This window comes from Pteropus medius, unplaced genomic scaffold, assembly GCF_902729225.1.
Source record: "Pteropus medius unplaced genomic scaffold, Ma_sr-lr_union100, whole genome shotgun sequence".
In the NCBI taxonomy this organism is placed as follows: Eukaryota; Metazoa; Chordata; class Mammalia; order Chiroptera; family Pteropodidae; genus Pteropus; species Pteropus medius.
Window position 1 is genome coordinate 352,112 of NW_024348304.1, and position 15,806 is coordinate 367,917.

The 15,806-nt window shown below is 49.7% G+C and overlaps 1 protein-coding gene across 5 annotated transcripts in view; it reads right to left on the reverse strand.

The window, feature by feature from the left end:
• Positions 1 to 6: 6 nt before the first annotated feature.
• The window catches only part of PDE5A (phosphodiesterase 5A), a 103,966-nt gene continuing 88,166 nt past the window's right edge, over positions 7 to 15,806 (reverse strand). For 3 of the 5 annotated variants that reach the window (XM_039879509.1, XM_039879511.1, XM_039879514.1), the window contains exons 15-21: positions 14,489 to 14,576; positions 10,989 to 11,089; positions 9,420 to 9,497; positions 7,841 to 7,904; positions 4,099 to 4,173; positions 2,940 to 3,023; positions 7 to 1,082 (exon numbers count right to left, since the gene is read on the reverse strand). In XM_039879509.1, coding sequence (XP_039735443.1) covers positions 945 to 1,082; positions 2,940 to 3,023; positions 4,099 to 4,173; positions 7,841 to 7,904; positions 9,420 to 9,497; positions 10,989 to 11,089; positions 14,489 to 14,576 — 628 coding nt within the window. In that variant the 3' untranslated portion in view covers positions 7 to 944. The remainder of the gene's footprint in view (positions 1,083 to 2,939; positions 3,024 to 4,098; positions 4,174 to 7,840; positions 7,905 to 9,419; positions 9,498 to 10,988; positions 11,090 to 14,488; positions 14,577 to 15,806) is intronic. The other 2 variants (XM_039879510.1, XM_039879512.1) reach the window with 2 other exon arrangements.

The window sequence follows — 15,806 nt, forward strand, 5'->3', positions numbered from 1 at the left end:
AGTCCTCAGGCCTAAGGATTCTTCCCCTCCTGCCGTTTTGACCCCAACAGGAAGGGCGGCCTCTGCTGTTTATTAATTAAAACTTTCCTCTATACTTCATTTGACAAGAAAAAACATTCATTTTGTATCCTCTGATCTATGGTCATATTTCAGGTCAGTGCTGCAATTAGTATTTTTTTCTCGCCTTCCTGCTGAGAGTTTAACTGTTCACTTATAAACTATGGTTTGTAATATGAACGATGGGGAAGATATATAAAAAAAGGAACCAACATTTAAAACACTCACTGCCTCTCCAGAGTGCCTCCCCACAGAACTGACAGGCATCTCACTTCGGGGTCATACTCATCCCTCAATAAAATCAGTGCAATCAGTTAAAGGACACCTTTCCTGTACAATACCGCCTCATAGTACTTTCCACTTGTTTCAGAGTTTTAAGTATTTTTGTTAAGCTAACACGTTGCTGACAGATACTCCCACTTCCCCCTTAAAATCCACTCAGCCCACAAGTTTCCTCTTCCTGTGAAGGTTTTAAATGTCACATCACATATTCAATTTGCTCCTAGCCTATTATTGAGAAAGAAAAGATTCCAAACATTCTGGAAAGATTGGTCATTCCAAAACCACAAAACCAATTATTTAAAATCCCCAAGCAGAAAAACCAACCTGAGTGCAAGAATGCAGCTGCCAGCTCCAGTGCCCAGCTCCCCCGGCCACGGCCACGGCTGAGGGGCGGCACCCACCAGCTCAGCTCAGCTCAGCTCAGCGGCATAAACCCAATACACGAATGTGGAATGGTCCCCTCAAAACAATTCATGCTGTGCTCCCAAAAGCTGTGCAGAAGTTAAGGTACGGCAGTGGCAAGTCCACGCCAGACCTGTCCCGTGTCCCGTGTCCTGTGTGGCGGACGGGCACACGCAGTACGCGCCGCGCCGCTCGGCGGGCCATCAGCTCCTCTTGGCCTGGCCGCTCTCCCCGTTGACCAGCGCCTCCTCCTGCTGCTCGGCCAGGGCCTGCCACTTCTGCCTGTTCTTCCTGCAGCCGTCCAGCAGAGGGAAGCAGTCCTCCGACACGCGCGCCAGGGCCTGCAGGAAGGAAGAGAGCGGACACTAGGTGGCAGCCGGGAAGCTGCCTGTCCCCAGGCCCACACGGAAGGGCCACCTCCCACACTCGGTGCAGGCCCGGGCGGGGCTTCCGCACGCTGGGATCACCGGTGAGCGTTCCTCTTTAGCTACGCGGACCAGAGCAAACACGTTCCAAACCGACGTCCCTGTCCGTGGAGACAGACCGTGAGCTGTCCCGCCGCGTCCCCAGCTCTGCCGGTTCTCCCGGCGTGCACCTGAGCGTGGGCTGCCCCGTGGTCTTCCACAAAATGGTTTCATACAGAGGACTTACCTCGATTTTCATCCAAGATTCTAATAGTGACTAGCTCATAATGCTGTGTGGAATCAGTATTTACAATCCCAAGGTTATGCAGATGTCACTGCTGTGCCAACTACAGTGCTATGAATATTTTGATAAAAGAATGTTCATTGCAGATTCCTTTATAATCGAGAAACAATGATTTAAATACCCAACAGCAGGGTTATGTAATTTGTATTACTGTTTGCAGTCTTTAACATCGTAGAAACACACTGACCATAGATGTGCATTACGATGTCTTATGAATTGCAACAAGCCATTTTGTGATGGGAAAAAAATATGAAAACGTCACAGAGCACGTACACTGACACGTTTACAGCGGTTATCTCAGTGGTGGAATCATAAAGGGTTTCATCTTTGTTTTCTCATAACGAATGAACACTTCTGTAATGAACAGCAGGAGAAACACATCAGTATACACAGAACTGAAAGGCAGGTTCCACGAGGTGACCCTTGCACACGTAGCAAATGCAGGGGTGATCTGCCGGGGTGGTGTGTTACTCCGACTGGATCTCCAGGCTGGGGGGGATCAAGAGAGACCCTGCTATCTTCAGCTGAGGCACTCGCCCCGTCGATGAGGAACGCATCTGCTGGGACCACAGAAGCCCAGGGATGCTGGGAACTGCTCTGAGCCACCTCCACAAAGGAGCCAACGGCAGAACGCCGAAGACGGGCCAGAGCAGGGCACCGCCGCTCCGCGCTGCCGGCCCTCCGGCCTGCCCTCTTCCTTCTCGCCTCCCAGCCCCCGCTTCTTCGTCCGCTGCTTCTGGTGGCTGGAACGCTGGACTTGGGCAGGAACGGCCTCCAGGTGTGCCTGCTCGGCTGGGGTGGGTCCCCGCGCAAGGAAGGGGGCCCCCACGCAAGGAAGGGGGCCCCCACGCCGACTCCGTTACTGAATCCGTGAGGTGTCCACATTACAAGGCCCCGGGTCTCTTCTGGCCTCGACGTTCTGTGATCGCTCCTGGAAAGTGCTCTTTCCCCGGGTGAAACTTAAGAGTTTCCTGTTTAAACTTTTAAACAGAGGGCGGCATCTACCCTCTGTGCTCGGGTCATAAACATCTAAACCCGTAAACTGATGGTTTAGGGAGACTATCTTTACCTAAACAAATAAGAATCCCAGGCCAGCAGGTGTATGGGGACAGGGACTGGCAATACTCTTTCAGCCGCCTTTCAATTCTCATAAAACACTTGCTAATAGTAAAGCTACACTATGCAACGGGAAAGAGTTGCATAATGACTTTTCTCTACTTAGGCCAAAAACTTACACTCAAAAAGAAACTGCTAGCGCTGAGCACACAGTGGGCCCTCTGACTGCTAGAGCCTAGCGCACAGTAGACACTCCACAGTTATACATGGATGGATTCAAGGTTTTGTGAAATAGTGAAGATGAAATGTTCCTCATTCAATGCCAGCCACGTGTTCATCAGTGAAAGGAACGACATGTAAGCCTAGTGCGAGTCACCTCAGTCTCCTCCACGTTTTAATTCATAAGTGTCTCAGTTTAGCTTTCGTATAAATACCTCATACAGTTGCAAGCAGATGGCGTCTATGAAGCCGACTTGCATACTTGGGATTTTGTTCTTCTTCTCCCTGTTCATGAGATCCTGAAAACACAAACAGACGCACGGAGCTGCACTGACTGAACGAGCACAATGCGTGTTTGCTCTAAAAACGACGCGTGACTGGGCCAGCTGAGCACGGCCCGACCCGCACCTCCCTATCCTTCCCTCCGCGAGCCTCCTGCATTCCCGCCAGCACCAGGCTCAGGGAGGCCCCGATCCTCTGCCTTGTTCGTCCAGCTGTGATGCTCCCCACACCAGCCCCAAAACCGACTGCTGACCCATAGTCAGTCAACGACCTGAAGCTTCTTGCTCATGTGAAATCAAGCAGTGCCGTGTATTTGGAGAACACACGGGTGCTCAGCGGTCTGCTGATGGGGATCGAACACCCTCGGCTTTGTGGGAGGGCAGGAGGCCGCAGCTAACTACAGCTCAGCTCACACACAGCTTTTCGAGCGAGGACTGGGCAGCTGTCACTGCTGTTGGTGAGCAGTGACATGGACGGGACCTCCGTGACGCAATGGGTCTGTCAGTGCTCATTTAAATGAAGCGAACTCTCCTTTGGCTGTGTCACCCTGCCACCCACATGACACGGACTCTCAGCTTCTGAAGAAGCCTGCCGTTCCGTCACAGAAGGCCGGGAAACAGAAAGACCAGCAGACGCCGGCTGTGCCCAGCTGAGGACGAAGGCGGGGTGGGGGGCTGGACAGAGGAGGGGTCTCCCCTAATCACGTCATTTAACATGGACGGGCTCAGCACATGTTGACCCGAATCGAAAAAAATGACTATGCTTCATTTTCAGGAAAAACTCATTCCAAAAGATAGAAAGGATTTAAGAAGAATCTTTCTCTTGTGTTTGAGATCCATGGGTAGTACACTGAAACCTTTAAAATCCGTGGGCCCTCAACACAGAGATTCTGAGGACTGATCCTAAATAGGGAATGACAACCGGCATGCACACGCTGACCTCGGTGCTGCTGGTTATCGTGAATGTCGCAAGCACTGCGTCATTTAAAAGGTAAAACGAAAATAAATTGTGTTCTTAAGGAAAATCTCGAAGCATAAAAAGTTTACAATGAAAGTATTTGAATAATTCCTACCGACAAGGTGTCATACTTACAGTAGGCTCTATGTTGAGTTCTTTTCTCTCTTTGTCTCCTTGGTCAAAAAATTCACTCGCTACAAGCTCTGCTATCTGAAGTAAATAATGGATGAAGTTTAGCAATTAAAAGCATATCACTCTGTAAAGGACACTCAGAATGAAGACAATCGACAATCTATAAAATCTGGAGCTTTCGACCACATCAGTAAAATTAGAATAAAGTCATAATGAGGAATAGAAATTCTATTTCATTTGCATTAAATACGTGCTTAATCACAAAGGCTAGAGTCTGTAATCTGTAACTACTCAGAAAAAAGCAACATGTTGTTTCAAGTTCAGCACTTAGCGGGAAAGAAGTAGTGTGTGTCTGTCTGGATGCAGGATGAAGTGTTCAGTGAGCACCTGTTACATTAGGTGCCTGAAGAACGCAGTATCATATAGGTGTGTCTTCTGTGGTTGAGCTATGCCTTTAAATATTTTTTTTTAATCTATAGGATTCTCTTCTCTTTTTAAAAAATTTCCTTGTAATTTTTGTTGTTATTTTTCCGGAAGTTTCCCACCGATTTTGCTGATTGCATTCCTCAGGACCACTTAGGGCCTCTCTGTGCCCTGTATTTCCATGCACTGGTAGTGAAACCTGGGGCTTGATTAGGTTGAGATTTGAATTTAATTAATTAATTAATTTATTTTTTTGCCGTGACGACTTCATAGGCAGTGCTGTGTTCTAGCGAGGCTATGTAATGCCTGACTGCCTTTTGTCGTGATGTTAGCAACCATTAATGATCCTTGTCTAGATCTAGTTATTTAGGGACTATGAAAAGGTGATATTCATTGAAATACAGTAAAGTTTTCCACAGCAATTATTTAGTTACCTCAAAGCACAATCTATATTAAAAAAAAAAAATGACATAATTGGTTTTAATTACTGTTTAAAAAATAACTTGGTTCTCTACCAAAGCATCCACCAAAGATGACTAGAGAAGGTGTTGTTTTATTATTATTACTTAGAACTCTTGAATTTGAACATATTGAATGCACTTGAATCTCTGCGGATGCCCGAATTGCTCCATTTTGGCCAGCGGGAGCTTCCTCAGCGGGCCTCTCCGCTTTGCGTCCTGCTACTGGATGTCTAGGCTCACGCCGCACAGGGCCCGCTGCAGAGCCCCGGGCGGCCACCCTCGGGCCCTCCACCCTTCAGAGTGAGACGTGGGCACTGGGTTTGTTCGTTAACAGGTTGGCCATCATCTTTAAGCCCTCCTGGGGGACGGAGCTGGACACAGCGTAGGGTCACATAGTACTTGCACTCCGCTTCGGGACTGCAGGGTTTCTGCGGGACTTACTCACTCAGGTCATTAGCTTTCCTGTCAACCCCCACAATCCTAATTCCCAGCAACACCAATACAGTTTCCTACTTGCTTTTCCCCACGTCGCCTGCGATGGTGATTAAATATCCACACGCCACCGCCACTAAAGGTTACTAAAAACAGTGGCAAGGGCTTTTTGGGGGTAATTCTTTTTGTTTTTAAGGTATATCCTACTAGAGATGCATATTGTTTCAATTCCACTTGGAATGAAACAGTCCTTCTCAGTGTGGATTTACAACCAAAATCAAGTTTGTTTCATTTTACTTTCAAGGTTTTATGACATTTAAAATTCGATTTCGTGCTACCATTATAAAAACTATTCACGTGATTCCAAAGTTAAGTCTACACCGCAGGTACACTCCAGCTTCTCACTCCTGTCCTGTTCCCTCGACCCTATTCCCTCCTCCCCTCTAAAGAAATTATTAAGGCTAGCCCTTTTTTATGGTTAACCCTTCTGGGTTTTTTTTCCCACTTAAAAATACAGCCTTGCAGTCACTCCATAATGGTATACAGATAATCCTTACTTCTTTTTAGTCACATGGAACTCACTGTGTGAATGCATTTCAGCTCGCTCATTCAGTACCCTGCTGCTGAATATGTGGCTTATGTCCAGCCTTGACTACCACAGACAGACTGTAAGGAGGAGCTGTGCGTAAGCATCTTTTTATACCCCTGCCGGTGTATCTATGGGATGAGATTCCTAGAAGTGTAATGGTGAGTGTGTGTATTAATGTATCTCCAAAGGGCTACAGTGTTTGGCCTTCTTTGTTTTCCCACGGCTTCTCCGACGGAGTATGTTGCAAAACCTTTGGATTTTTCTGCCAGAGAACTGAGAAATTGCATATCAGTGTTTGTTGTTTTTTTTTTTTGAAGTAGAATTTACATACTATGAATTACATAGATCGTAAGTATACAGTTCAGTGTGCTGACAGATGGGTATAACCATGTGACACACACTCCATCCAAGACACAGCGTCCTCCCTCCTGATGTGCCCGTAAACCCCCAGCCAGCCCCTGCCCCTGCCCCTTCTTCCCTCCCTGCCTCCCTCCCTCCATCCATAATGTTCTCTCACCACAGGTGAGTTCTGCCTGTTCTAGAGTGTCACATAAATGAAATCGCGGTGTGTGTCCTTCCGTGTCTGCGGCTTTTGCGCAGCAGTGTTGAGACTGACCCAGGAGTCGCGGTGGTCAGTTCCATTTTATTGGCGAGCCGGACCCCACTGTCCGGCCTGGATACTGCAGCGTGTTTGCCCATTCTCTCCTGACAGATGCCTGGTTTCTGACTCTTTGGAATAAGGCTGTTAAGAGATTCTGTACAAGTTGTGTGTGTGTGTCAGTGTAATTTAAATTGCAATTTTTCTCATGACTGAGGTTCTGAGAACCTCAAGTAAGAGCTATTCGCATTTCTTTTTCTATTAACTTTTTGTTCCCATCTTTGGCCCCTTTTTCTGTAGGGTTGTTAGCCTTTTTCTTCTTCATTTTTTAGAAGTTCTTTAATATTAGGGATATTAACTATCAGAAGTTGCAAATATTTTTACCAGTTTCTCACTGTCTTTTACTTAGCTTATAGCGTCTTTTGCCATGCAAGAGTTTTATTTTATTTTTTTTTATGGATTCAGATCTATCAATCTTTTCCTTTATTGTTTTTGCCTGTTGAGCCATAGTTAGGAAAGTCTTTCATGCCTGGGTTACAGAAGAATCCACAAGTGTTTTTATTTAGCACTGGCACGGTTTAAGTCTCTACACTGAACTCTATGCTCCACTCGGAATTTAAGTATGCAGAGTAGATCCAAGTTTTTCTTTGGCCTTCTGGCTATAAAGATTGGGCAATCATCCTGACATTATTTAGTAAAGAGTCTTATCTTACCCCAGTTATTTTAAATGCCTTCTTTATTATATGTTAAATGTCCCATGTGAGTCTCAGCCTTCTGAGGTGTCCCACTGGTCTGTCACCCACTCTAAACTGTTTTAACCATAGAAGCTTTACAGTATCGCTTTCCGTGTCTGGGCCCCGACCCCACTGCTCAGGTGGTGGCGCTGACTGCTTCAGGATCTGGTTCAGAAGAAAGGATAAAAAAAAAAAATACAAACTCTTTCCTCTTCCATCATTAAAGGATGTGCTGAAAACATCTCTAAGTGAATGAAAACTTACCCGCAGCCAGGGGTTTGCTATATTAACACAGACATTCTCTTTTTTAATGTATCTTAAAAAAACTATTAAGTGCCAACGAATCTTCTGAAGAAAACTTGCTTATTACATCCTATTATGTTCTTTAACTACTACTTAAAAATTAAATAAAAAGTTCCACAAATACTTCAGAAGCTAAATTCTTTAAGGGCAAAGAACATTCTTACTTTCACTCTTTAGTTACTATTACTGTCACCGAGCGACATACCCGCTGCTGAATGGGCCAAGGCTTCGTGATCGCAGAGAGGTCGCACGCGGTCATCAGCATCGCCCTGTCAGGGGAGAGGAGAGCCCGGTAGTCCTCTTTACTCTTATGCAAATATGCAACCTCAGTAAGTAGCTACGAGTAAAAAAGCTAAATCTAAACCCTCTGAACTATGGGATGGCAGTTGACAAAGACTACAGAGACAGGAACAATTTCCATAGACGCGTGACCGATACTGTGACACCAGAGGGTGACTGGTGACCCAGTGAATGACTGGGATTGAGCGGCACCGGGCACGCTGTGACTTGCTCACGCGTGTGGTGACTTCCACGAGCACCGCCTGAGACATTAGTGTCCGCCGGAGAAAGAGGGTGACGAGGGGCAGCGCGCACGGCCCCTCTCGTGCCAGCAGGGAGACCGCGCTGGACTCGAGTCTGCGACGGCCGCGTGGAAACCGTGCTCCCTCCCGTGTCTGACCAAAACACCTGCCAGGTAATCCTTTTAATCTGGTTGAAGAAATAGGCCAAAAGGCCACTGCCGTGGCACGGACACACTCGCGGTAAAGGACTGTGCCACTTGACCCTCCAGGGACACCCAGCCTCAATGTGCATTCCCCCCAGCAACACGAGGCCACAGAGACGAAGGTTCTCGGCCACTGTCCCTGCTGTCACACCGCCTCGCTTGCGAGAGGTGAGGGCAGTGGAGACGTTCTGACCGCTGCTGAGGACGTCACTAGCACCTGCTGACCCAGACACGCCCCCGGCGAAGACTGCGCGCCCAAAGCAAAGCGAGCCACGCCGGGCCGGGCCACCGCGGACTGCCCCGCGGCCACAGGGCACACGCTGGGGACAGCTGGGTGGCTTCTCTGTCACAGAGCAAAGCTGTTCGCTAATCACAGCCGTGCGTCTGTGCTTTTCTAAGACACTTCAGAAAAACACGTCGAGACTGTTAAGTGGCGCGTGACTCTATAGAACAGACAGCTGGGCGGCTGTGTGTTGTTTCCTGACCATCTGCATCTTTGCGTGCCAAGCAACAACCACCTATTTAAAGAAACGCTGACTTCGAAATTGTAACAGCGCCGTCCACAGTATCGCTGCGTCTTTATACTGACTGGTCTTCCTCACTGACAGACACAGCCCCCGCCTCGGCAGAGGGAGCCACGTGACAGGGAAGAGATGGCAGGGTCGCGGGTGCGGAAGAACAACACAGAGAGGTGCCCGGCCCGCGGCCACTGTGGGACAGGAGCGAACACTTCACAGCCACCTCCTCGCTCCCAGTCTTCGGAGGGCAATTTTCAGCTCTTCTGTTCTGAAGAATTGGGACGATGAACAAGGGGACCCTGGACCATGGGCTGATGCTCTACCACATTTTAAAGTTCCTTCTAGAACAAAGGGATGATCGATGCACTCAAACCTGCAAATGCATTGCTTTTCCGTTATTCACATTCAGCCCCTGGTCCAACACTGGAGAATTCTGACAGCCTCTAAGATCATATTGTAAGACGTGACTGCAGTGAAATCTGACAGCGATAAACTTAGTCGGGAAGCGGAACGTCAGCTTTGAGGACAGCAAACCGACTTACAAAAACAGCTCCTTCTGGTGAGGGTCTTCTAAACGGAATTGGTTTTTTCTTATAAGTTCGAAAAATTCTCCTCGCCTCCTTGAAGATAAAGAAGAATATTTGGTAGTTAGGAGGAATCCCAGGGTCTTGTCTCTTCAGTCTACAAAGAATCATGGAGACAATTTTTGGGGAAAAACATCTCAAATGGTTTTCGCCCATCTTAGAACCCAACATAAAAATCATTTAAAAATCTCCGACACCTCACTCTCCCCTCCTCTACCATTTTTTTTGGGGGTGAAACATCAAACTTCACCTAGTACAGACCACATAATGGGAATTTCAATTCTTGAACACGATCTTAAGAAAATGAACATGAAGGTAAAAATGTGACGTCAAGAATGAGTTGAGAAATGTTAAATGTACGGCATGATAAAATCTATACGGTTTCAGTTTAATTACTCATTTAACTTGCATATTACACTGTCTGGTTTAAAAACATTCATCACAATTACTCTGTCAGCATAAAGGTGTCGAAGGACACCTGGGAGAACCAGGCTAACAGTCCCCGTGAGCAGCTCCACACGCTCGGACCTGCCAGCGTCCTGGGAAGCCATGAGGCATGGGTTCTTGTCGCAGACACCAGACAGACAGGAAAACTGTTTATACAACAAAACCGACTGTGTGTGACCGAGCACCAGAGGAGAGACCCACGTGGCCTGGAAAGGGGGTTACAGGCATTTTTCCAAGTTCTTGGTGTTTGGATAATCTTTATTCGGCAATCTTTTTGAATCGACTGAAGTTTACTCAATTTTCTGTTAGCCTAGTGGACTGCAAAGTGCTCCATAACCGAAAGGCGCAGCTACCTTCGGGAGCAGCGGTGCGTGTCTGCCTCGTGCTGTGTCCGCTCTACTCATTTTTACTTATTGAAGAGTGGCCAAAGGCACGGACATGAGCCCCTGCAGAAGGGAGGCCATGTTCCCGGGTGACGGCCACGCACGGTGCGGAAACCTGAGGGAGCCACGTGGGAGCCACGGCTGGCCCACCTGAGGCACGCTCACGTCATGAGATCCGCTCCAAGGCACTCTGACGCCTGAGCTGGTAGCTGCGGAGTTGTGCATTAATAGACTCTCCTTCTGCCACAATCAAAGAAAAAGCAGCAAGATGTCCTGGCCTGCCTTTCGGCTCCTGGTCCTGCCCACCTGGGCTCTGTGGCAGCATAAGGGACCGTGAAATGGCCAGAGCTGGGGGAGGGGACGGGAAGGAAGGAGAAGAAGCAGAGGCCCTATAGTCCTCGGGCTGGACAGCTCACGTGCAATGACCTGAGATGGTTACTGCCTCGAACACAGAAAGCTTCGGAGACAGCAGTGGACAAATGTCAGAAACAACTCAGCATTCTGTAACTCTGAGCACTGAGTGAGTGAGCCACAGGCTTTTCCGGCTTCCTACAGCAAACTGCTCCATGGTCTGATGAACACTTGGCCAGAACACTTGCCTTACAATCTAAACATTTCCTAATGTGGGTTTTAAAAGAGTGAAACAATGCGAACACTTCCAACACCTACTTATCTCACGGTATTTCTTGAAACTTACTTAATGTACACGGCAAGGTCTGTAGCCAGAATCGCTTGCTTGATTATTTTCAGCGTGGTCTTGTATTCTTCAATGGAGAGGCCACTGAGAATCTGATTGCCCTTTATTAAAAAAACAAACAACAACAACAAAACGCTGTTAGCACTTTACGTGGAGAAGCTGCTGACGAGCACAATCACGTGCTTAGGACTCTGAGCTCAGGCACGTGGAGGACACCTGCCTGCTTACAGTAAATGCTGTGAAATGTTTCTCTTCTCTGCTCCCACCCCCACCACCTTGTCATGTAAGAAAAATCAGCTACACGTGGTGCGTCCGCCCTACGTAGGCACGTTCTGCCAGCCACGACCCACCTCAGGCCTCAGTCCAGGCCTGAAATCTGACCGCAGGTCTGTTTCCTTTGGGCAGGTGACTGGCTATAACCTAACTGCAAGGGAAACCTTGAAAGAATCAAAGCCACGTTACGGACATGAATGGACTGCTGAAACTTAAAACAGTGATTAAAAAACCATTTCTCTACGGCTTTTGTGATAAATCCAGTAACATTGTGGTGCAACTTTATGTAGCTTTAACCCCAGTTTGTCCTCTGGGAGTGTGCCAGCTCGGACGGGCAGAGGGCACGAGCCGATGCTGTGCTTCCCGGTGTAAAGCGTGGGTGGGAGCACCTGCAAGGAGCATTTACGAGGTGGCCAGTCTGTGTGCAAATAACCGAAACTGCTTACTACATAACTGTGTTTTATTTCTTGCCTGTAATTTTAAGCATATTTCTAATCTCAACCTAAGTAAAAGATACCGTGGATGCTCAGAATATATTCGAACAGCAGTAAATTGAGTCAGGTGTGCTTCCCAAACTGCAGGACTAGGAAACCCAGAGGCTCGGGAATGGGGTCTGCAGGGGGAGGGTTTGTTTTAGCCTGTGGGGAGGATCAAAGGGTGGGGGGGGGGGTGGGGATGCGGGCCAGGGCCAGAACATTCGCTTAGAAGGTCACTAGAGGCTGAAATGAGGCACACATCTAACTGAAGAATGTGCGATTACGATCACGTTATTTTTAAATACTAAATCATTTTAGATTCCGGACCAAATAGAACTATTCAGAAAATACCATCTGATACTTTCATTTATTAAAAGATAAAACCATTTCAAGTGGAAAAGGAGATACCTTCCGGTGGTTTATTTTCCCTTCCAAAAGCAGAGGCTGTGAGTCTGTGTGTGCTGGTACTACCACAGAACACGTCAATGGGCTTATGACTTGAGGCCGGCCATACGCACAACCAGATTCCTTACATGTTAAGTACTATGTTACATAGTAAGTTATCTAGTAACAGACGTATCTGTGATAACAGGACTGTTAAATAATACTTCTTTAAAAAGGTTAGCATATTTTCTTTTTAAAAAACTGAACAGGATATTGAAATGAAAGTTCTAGCCGAAGCACACAGATAGCCAATCCCAACGAAAGTCAGCTGTTTCTGCTGTAGCATGACGTATATGTTCCTGAAGTCTCAGTTCTGAAAAACTACACACTAAAAATGACATGGTTTATGGGGAAATCGGTGTTGGGGAAAACCACCCCAAGCCCGTGCCGCTTTATAACCAGCGCGAGAACCGGTCAGCTGGGGGAACGCTGACAGCTCAGCTGCCCCTGGAGGTGGTTTCTGTGGGTACTAAAGATGCACAGAAGCACCTGAGCAGCAGCGCTGGTTTGCGGGGCCCAGGACAGTGCGGATGGAGCCAGACCACGGCACGCAGGAAGGGCGTGCACACCAGGGCTGAGTGGCCGTGTCCAGGAGCGTCAGAATGGACGGAAAGGCTGCACGGCAGGAGCCGAGCGCAGGGCCTGTCCCTTCTTGCTGAAGGTCACAATTCCACTGCCATCACTCTGGCACCTGACCCAGAAGCACATGTGTGACAACTGATGTCACTCCACTCAGCAGCTGCACAGGGACGAGTCCGCTTTACACAGTCGCCCTGGACCGGCCACGTGCAGAAGTGACGAGAAAGCTGCCCAGACCAGGCGTGCGACTCTGAACCCCTCCCCCCTGGCGAGGGCTTGCGGGGGCGGCAGGAGAGGGGCTGGGTGTCCTGCGTGTCCCCCAGAGCATAGCGGGGTGGGCTAGGGCGACAGGATCTGTGTCTAGCTGCTGTCTGGACACTCGGAAGGCAGATGCGGGCTGCCTGCCCCTGGTGGCAGCAGAGACGTGCTGCTTGGGCACAGCCTGCACTCGCCAAGTATTGGAGGCACAAGGTCCGTTCAGTTCTGTCCTGCTCAGGAGAACCGCAGGGAGGGCGTGAGGACTCGCGCAGGACAGCGGGCTTGCCCGGTGCCGAGGAAGGAGCCGCACGGTGTCGGGGGGGCGGAGACGGTCCCTCGTGTCGGGGACGGCTGCTGGAGAAGCCCCAGCGAGGGCTCGCGGCCGCGACATCGCCCAGCAGAGAACGTGGCTTCAGCACCCACCAGGCACCACGGGGACCCCGAGAGGCACCAGCACGTAGAGAATGCCCTCGCCTGTCTCGCCTACTCTCGCTTCTGTTCAAGTCTGCAGGGGACGAAGCTGCGTGGGGGACTTGGGGGTCCGGAGGAGTTAGAAGAAACGCAAGGTAGGGGCGGAAGAAGCCACCAGGCAGTGAGGGGACACCCCCAAACTCAATCAAGGTCACGGTCTGATTACTGCACAGAACTGGACATTTCGGTTTCTAAATGGAGATTGTATGCTGTTGTGTCGAGAGCGGAAGTAACCGGAGAAAGTGACCGGAAGAGCCAGGCCACCCGAGTTTTCTCTAGGCCTCGGGGGACAGATGACTCCACGTGGTGACCGTGGAGAATGTGGATGAAATCGCTCTGCGATTGTCCACCGAGTGCTATGCTCCTGTAGCTTGACAGTTGAGCTGTCGCGTTTCATCATTATAGGGGTGACATACGCAGGCAGCAGATAATGCGAACAACAGACAAACCCAAGTAAAGTAAAAGCATTAATGGTCTAGACGAAGACGACGTCACCTGAATCGTACTTCCCCGGGCGTGAATGTGTCTAGCACAGTGCACCCTGCCCTTTCGCACTGCTAAAGCCTCCCCTGACCGAGCTGCTGAATGGCTCTCCGCCTCGACAGCTTGTTGGTGGCAGGAGCTTCCCCGGGGGGCAGGGGCGGGGAGGCACTGCTGGGAAAGTGAGCCTGAGCGCTGGACCGACCACTGTGGGTGACGGCCCCTCCCCGTGACACAGAGCTAAGCGAGCATGGAACAGCAGTCTCAGGTCCGATTTGGAGTAACTCGGAATAAGCGGGTGGAGGCGAGTAACCAAATGTCCCGCATCTGGCGGCACAGGGCCCGCGGGCTGTCCGGGGGGCGAGGCTGTGAGGGCCTCGGTGTTCGGGCTTCGCCTTCCTCACCGGAAAAGGAATGGAGCGCGCTCGACAATTATGATGCGGGGTGCGAGTCCAAGACTGAAACGTGCGGCTGGATTTGCAAAGGCCCCCTGAGCCCGGGGCGCGGCGGGGTGCTTACCGGGCTGTTGAGGACCATCAGGCACTGGTCGAAGTGGTGGTGCTCCAGGGTGGAGTGGCAGTAGAGCTGAGCCAGCGGGTGCTCGCTTCTGACGGCACAGGGCGCGCGGGCGAGGGGGGAGGAAAGGAGAGAGTCACCGTCTGCACAACATGCCGGTTACCGAGTTCTTTTGGTTTAACTGAAAAAGAGTCTATTTCACAAAGTTCATCAGACCAACCATTTTCTCTCCTTTTGCTGAGAAAGGGGCAAGGTAATCTCTGGGGAGTAAGGAGAAAGAGTCAAATTGGCCAACGTAACTGCTGCCGGTTCAGCGTGTGAACAATCTTACCGATTTTAATGTGGATTCAAGTCATAGGAGGAATGAGGACAAAGGACTAATTTCTCTAAATGCGAAAAAAAAAAATCTCTGCAATGGTTGCGCCAATAACATCTTTCAATTGCAAAACTGTAATTAGTTTAAAATCAGCAGCGCATCCCCGCGCCAGCCCTCCCTGCGGAATGAGGCTGCAGCAGGTGCCCCCTTCGCCTTCATCTGGGAACACAGCCGCCCGGACGGACGGGGCTGAGGTCTGAGCCGTGACAGGCGAGGCGATGGCACAGTCCACACGTCCCCCTTGGAGGGACGGAGGAGGTGGCCGAGTCAGAGAGAGCCCCCTACGTGGCGGGGGGGGTGTCCCAGTAGCTCTCTCTGTAAACTTGGGGAGAATAGTGGAGACTGGCTGAGTGAAGCGGGGGCCGGGGGACTGTACTCAGCCCAGTGCACGGAACGGTCACGAGCCACTTCCCAAAGCACAAGCGCAGACCTCCGCCCAGATGTCTCACGACCCCCTCGCCTGTGAAGAAGCAGCAATTTCCACGACTTCCTCTCTAACAGAGAAAGTTCCCGAAAGTCTCCGTCCCTAAATTTACAGGACAGGCATTTATGAATGAAGCACCAGTGTTAGATAATGCAGCTGATTTGTTCTTTATTCCACTACGTGAATCATCATTTCACTCTGCATTTAATTTGCAGGAGAGAGAAGTTACCCAAGACTGAAGAAACTTAACAGGAAAAAGGGAGCAGAGTGAAAAAAGCTTGAGGGAAAACAGAAGCGGTCAGACGGAGGTGCGCAGAGGGAACGGCGCCAGTCCCAGGGTTCACCCCCGCCCTGTTCTGTCACCTTCCCCAGCGGTGACCCCGCCTGCCGTCTCCGTGGGCTGTCCCATGGCTCAGGTGCTGGACACTGGGAAAGCAACGGATGGACTAAAACGAGCAGATCTGTGAAAACAGACGCACTCACTGGTTCAAGATCGGAGATGCGCGGGGCCCCTTAGGGGC